The following is a 3,064-nucleotide window of genomic DNA, read 5'->3' as shown; positions in this document are numbered from 1 at the left end:
ACAGCATTTTAAACACTGACATATAAACTCCCTAATAAGATAAAGCAAAGACAAAAGCGTTTATCTTATTAGAAACAAGATACACCATCACTTATAGTCTTCAAACATTATTGTACTTTTCATAATTTGACAATTCATTCATGGGACAATCTGCAGACAACTGATTTTAACAGACAAATTAAAGAACACTTTTAAGCAGACATGACTGTCCTAAATTGTTTATTAGGTAAGAATTTTACAAACATTACTTATATTAGCGGTAACGGTGGAGCTGGAGAGTATTGCGTCTTCTCCAAGCCGCACGGCGAGAACCACCAATAGTGTGGTGGAACTTGTGACCCTTCCCAAGGCCACGACTCTTGCGACCTGCAGAGGTCAGCCCTCGCATCTCCCTGTGTTTGTGGACTGGTTTGGTGATCCACTGGGTGTCAGGATTTCTTCTGATAGCTTTATGGAATGGATCAATGAGGATAACCTCAAAAAATTTGTATGTGGAATCTTCGCCAACCCAATAAGAATTCAAGACTCTCAGAGCTCCACAGTGGCGTCCAGCTCGCTCCTCTGCAACAGACTGAAGGCTTCGGGCAAACTTTAGCTGGTTAACACCATGATGGACAGGCTTGCCATAGGTAGCACCCTTAGGAACTGGGCGTTTGCGGCCACCACGACGCACACGAATCCGATATATGACATAACCTTGCTTGGCCTTGTAGCCCAGTCTGCGCGCTTTATCGGGCCGGGTTGGGCGGGGGGCCCTGTGGAGCGCAGAGAGCTGGCGGTACTGCCAGCAGCGCACCCTGAGAAGAAAGCGCATGACATCGGACTACTTCTTCCTCCATAGCTCCTGGATGTACTTGTGCGCACCCATCTCGGCCTACCCTGATGGCTGCCGCCAGACGGAAAGGAAAGAGCCCTTCTCCCACCAGTTTCTTGTTTCTTGTATCAAATGTCCAGTAACAGTGAAAGACAACAGCAAAGCATAACTGTAGATTTTGGAAAAAGTGAAGATTGCATGAAGCTGATAAAGAATATGTTGGAACACTGCTCCAATCACAGGCAAGGACATTGATAAATGAGGATTATGCAGAATTTAGAGTAGCTGACACCTGACATTTTTTTAAAATAATGATTTTGACATTAAAACATTATGATCCTGCTTTAAGAGCCAGGTCAGAAGTAAACTGTTTATCATGCCATCATATGATTTTAACCCCTCAAAATTATATACTTATTTTATTCTTTATACTAAAAAATAGCATATCTATTTAATTTTAACTAGGAACTAAAATGAATTTATAGTCATATAGTTTAGTTTAAATTTTAAAGATGAAATTTGCACATTTTTTATAATTTGCTATAAAACTTATGATATTTAAAACATATTAACTTGGGCTTTTTTCCTATATTAGTTCTGCTCAGGTAAGGAAGCTCTTCTATTTTATTATTATCCATATTATATATACAGAAACTGAATGTTTACATGGCTTTGCAGCTTGGCCAAGACCACAGCCAGACATCTAGTCTGCAACATCCCATCTTAGTTCTACAGGTTATTGCTACTAAAATTATGATTCTAAAATCATTCTAACTTAAGAACTTAACCCAAGAAGTCAACTGGATGGGAGAGAGGAACTTTAAATCATTGACTGCTAAAGTTCTTGAAAATAACATGATGATATGATAGGACCTACTATTTAGAATTCAGTAAGAATTTATTATTTGGGAGTCAAGATGCCTCTCCTTCCTTAGATCAAGTGAATGCAACTGGCAATGAAAGAAAAACTAGAAATATGGCATTTGGTGGATCATTGGTATAAAGCAAATGTGAGGGATTAGAGGAACTGTAGTACTATCAAACCGTGTCATCCAAGCCTGCTGCTACATTGGCTCACGTTTATGGATTGTGAGTATATGACTGATTACACAACCACATTGAAACAAGTGATGCAGGACCTGGAAGCTCTGGACATGAACTTCCATTTAGAGACATACCTGTAAGTCCCAGACTTTACTGGTATACATGCTAATGTCAGCTGTGACAATTCCTTTATGAGATAAACTGCATTAGAAATGGGCTATGTTCTGGGCTTCACCTCTTTGCATTCCAGCGGCTCGAACACATTGCATTGTTCATTTCTCTTCCTCATGTACTTGAAGGAAGTTCATCAGTCTCAAATTTTTATTAGATAAGCATATATCCTTGGGAGAGGAGAGAGAAGGGACAGTTTTTATGGCCCATTATCAGAGCTCCCCATGCAGATATTAAGTGTAATTTTGTTAGAGATGCAAACAATGAAAACAAGAAATTTTACTGGTGAGAAAGACATGCTTGAACAGGGGAAGTTAGTTGCCTACCAATATCAATTGTAACTAAAGGATCAATTAAAAATGTTAACTCTATTCTTAGGAAAAGTTAGTGTAACAAAGAAATGGCAAGACACAGATAAAGTATTTTATAAACAAAATGCATTAGTGGGTAAAAATGAGGCGTCTATCCATCACTGCTGAGACATATTTTAATATTGTAGTGCACAAACAATTACCATTTGTGTGAATTACTCCTCTAAGTACAAAATTTCCTTCACTTCCTTTTTTTTTGTCTTTTTAAAAAGACACCACATTAAGAGACAGAAATAAGAATGCTTATTTCTTTTGATTTAGCTCAGGATTGACTCAGCTTCTTGAATCCAGAGGTCTGTATCTTTTGCCAAATTTGGAAACTTCTCAGCCATTATTTCTTTTTTTAATTTAAATTCAATTTGGGAGGGAGGGGGCAAGATGGCGGAGGAGTAGGGTCCCCAAGTCACCTGTCCCCACCAAATTACCTAGATAACCTTCAAATCACCCTGAATATCTACGAATTCGGCCTGAGATTTAAAGAGAGACCAGCTGGAATGCTACAGTGAGAAGAGTTCGCGCTTCTATCAAGGTAGGAAGATGGGAAAAAAGAAATAAAGACACAAAAGGCCTCCAAGGAGGAGGGGCCCGCGAGGAGCCGGGCTGAGGCCGGGGCGAGTGTCCCCAGGACAGGAGAGCCCCGTCCCGGAGGAGCAGGAGCTGCACC

The 3,064-nt window shown here is 39.9% G+C and overlaps 1 protein-coding gene across 1 annotated transcript; it reads right to left on the bottom strand.

Annotated features, from left to right (window-relative positions):
* Positions 1-202: 202 nt before the first annotated feature.
* On the bottom strand, positions 203-883 carry LOC121490036 (60S ribosomal protein L15-like). Its single transcript, XM_041753647.1, is given in 1 exon segment — positions 203-883. A coding segment is annotated over 1 exon segment (615 nt). The 5' UTR covers positions 869-883; the 3' UTR covers positions 203-253.
* Between the last annotated feature and the right edge of the window lie 2,181 nt (positions 884-3,064).

The sequence above is a fragment of the Vulpes lagopus genome, chromosome 1 (assembly GCF_018345385.1).
Source record: "Vulpes lagopus strain Blue_001 chromosome 1, ASM1834538v1, whole genome shotgun sequence".
In the NCBI taxonomy this organism is placed as follows: Eukaryota; Metazoa; Chordata; class Mammalia; order Carnivora; family Canidae; genus Vulpes; species Vulpes lagopus.
This window is presented reverse-complemented; position numbering and strand designations above follow the sequence as displayed.